The sequence below is a fragment of the Diachasma alloeum genome, unplaced genomic scaffold, assembly GCF_001412515.2.
Source record: "Diachasma alloeum isolate Michigan unplaced genomic scaffold, Dall2.0 Dall_scaffold_00183, whole genome shotgun sequence".
NCBI classification, from domain to species: domain Eukaryota; kingdom Metazoa; phylum Arthropoda; class Insecta; order Hymenoptera; family Braconidae; genus Diachasma; species Diachasma alloeum.
Window position 1 is genome coordinate 1330460 of NW_021680349.1, and position 2560 is coordinate 1333019.

Consider the following 2560-nt stretch of genomic DNA (forward strand, 5'->3'; position numbering starts at 1 on the left):
GGAATGGCGGGTCTGGGCGGGAAGGGGAGGGAGGTAATTATATTCTGGGGACAACATTACCGACTGCAGCTGCAGGAGCAACAGTCGATGCTATACCACTAGACAATAAAGAAACAAACGCTGAATTATTCGTTTCAAATGATTTATTTTCTCATAAAAATACGAATTTTGAATTTCTCTACACTCATAACAAATTCCTCAATTAACCAAAGGACTATCAATTCCCTTGTCCAATGAATGACTTTCAAGTATTCTTCAGTAAACGCAGAGAAATATGAAAAAAAAAAAAATTATCATGTCGATAATTGATGATTGATTAATCGGAGTTCAATCAAGAAATTTTTACTCAACTCTGATGAATGGAATTATTGATCCATCGGAGTTTAAATTTGACTATTAAAAATAATCGTTTAATCTTATGTTCAATTTTAATATTTACAATACACAATTCGGCTTAATTTATTAATACTCTGCCGATATTAAATGTCCATCGTTGATATTGAGAAAACGATCTCTTGCCCCATTAATCAATTTTTTAAATAATAAATTAATAAATGTAATTTGGCTAAAAAAATATTGAAGGACCGTAGTTAATCGACTATTAAGGCAGTAATGGTAATATGGCTTGGGTTTTGTTTCACTCTTCACAATCCCGTCTTCACTTTGAATTTCCTCTCGTACAAAACGCAAAAAAATCCTCCTTGCTATCTAATTCCACGATATGTGCGTGTTTTTATCGTTAATTTTGTTCGATTAATTCCTTTAATTCGTATACTTCAAGGATTTAACTGATGGCTCATCATAAATAAACAATTAAAATAATCACTTCCAATGAACTTGGAGCCTTGTAACCAATACAAGAATCATTATCACCTGCAAACGCCTCACAAAACTCAATCATCCCCTCCAAATCAACAATTTCCCAAAGAAAAACTCGAAAGATCAATTGCTCTAGTGATTCAACAAAAATTAGAGAACAAAAAAAGTTTCTTCACTTCATGAATCTAAAAAAAAATGAATACTTTTCAATTGCAGAATGAGTGCTTCTGTGTCATTGCCAACTCGAAAAAATCTCTAAATCATTTTAAACCTTGAACAATCTTTTTAAAATCTAAAAACATCAGAGAATATGTATCTTCAGAACATCACTTTTCAAGAAGAGGAAAGTTTGCTCTTTCAAACAACAAATGAGGAACATTTCATTTGTTGAAATTTATTGTAGCTCTACTTCAAAACCTACCTAAGCAAGGCGTGTCCTCTTCCTCAACTTCAGAAGTGAAATAGAAATATTCTTCAATTGAGACAAATTCGTTCAATTCCGAAAAACCCTCGATTTAAATTTCCCTAATTGGCAGTTTGCCCCAGGCCCCCCTCAATTTGCTTCAGGGCAGTTTCAAAGTCCTCAAGTACCTGCATATCAATGGACGACACAATAGAAACCCTGTCCCCATCATCATCCTCCCTAAAGCCAGTCTTTTCGTCCTCCGAGGCGCTCATAGTGCTCTCATCAAAGAGTTCAATATCATTCCCCACAGGACTGTCCTTCTCCTCTTTATCCTCCATCCAAACGTCGTCCCCCTTCTTCCAGATGACGCCCCCCTTGTTGTGAACGGTGACAGTCTCCAGTGAGTCAAGACTCCTCCTCTCCCTCATCAAGATCCTCGGTTTGACCCTGCCCCCCTCAGGTCCCAGTCCCTCCGCACTCGAGCACGACCTGGGCCTCCCCAGGCCCTCAAACCTCTGCCCTAAGTTTGCTGCAAGTGGCGCTGATAAATGCGCTTCTTCCAATTTCAAGTGTTCGGTGAACTTGGCGGTGGACTGTCGAGATCGGTAATGCGCTGCTCGATCCTCGGAGAGTCTTCTTGCGAGTCTGTCAGCGACACTGTCCTGTCTACGTACATCGTGCCTCGGTGATTCATCAGAACAATTGGCGACGATATCGGACTGGTGATTGCCTGTGAGCACTGAGTTGTGTAGATCACTTGATTTCGAGGTGTCAGTTGAGGCGTCTGATGACTCTGATTGTCTGCACGATGGGGTGAAGGTGATGACTGCAATCGGTGGGTCTGACTCTGCGTTAACACGGACACATGGTTCGGCAGCTGAGTCTGTTCCATTTGGTGAATTCTTGGGGGTGAAGGGGTAATTGGCATCTGATTTGTCACGTGTTGCTGGTGGATTTGGTTTTTCGGGGATGCCCGGCGATTCCACGTCGTTTGAGGATGAATTAATTGGATTGAGTCCTGGGACGGGCTTCTTGGTGCCTCGGGAGAGCTTATCGAAGAGCAGGGGTGATGATTGAGCGAGATTTGAGTGCTCTGCATCGACATCTCCAACGGTTTTGGGGATATTCTTTGGTAAGATCTGCTGAGTCTCGGGGGCTGGCAGCTTCTTGACAATGAGGTACTGTTGTTCAGTTGTGTGAGGTGAGTGGGAGGCTGCGGAGTTGGATTTGATGTAGGTGATGCCCTGGTGATGATTGGAGAAGGTGTTGATGCCGAGGGGGGTGTAGGTGACGTGGGAGGCGATGGCGAGGGGGGGCATCGGGGTGTTGGAGTTG

General features: G+C 42.1%; 1 protein-coding gene across 1 annotated transcript in view; it reads right to left on the reverse strand.

The window, feature by feature from the left end:
- Nucleotides 1-409: 409 nt before the first annotated feature.
- Nucleotides 410-2560, reverse strand: part of LOC107046826 — a 23216-nt gene continuing 21065 nt past the window's right edge. Inside the window, exon 9 of the mRNA XM_015269545.2 lies at nt 410-2026. Within this exon, the coding sequence (XP_015125031.1) occupies nt 1345-2026 (682 nt within the window). The 3' untranslated portion in view covers nt 410-1344. The remainder of the gene's footprint in view (nt 2027-2560) is intronic.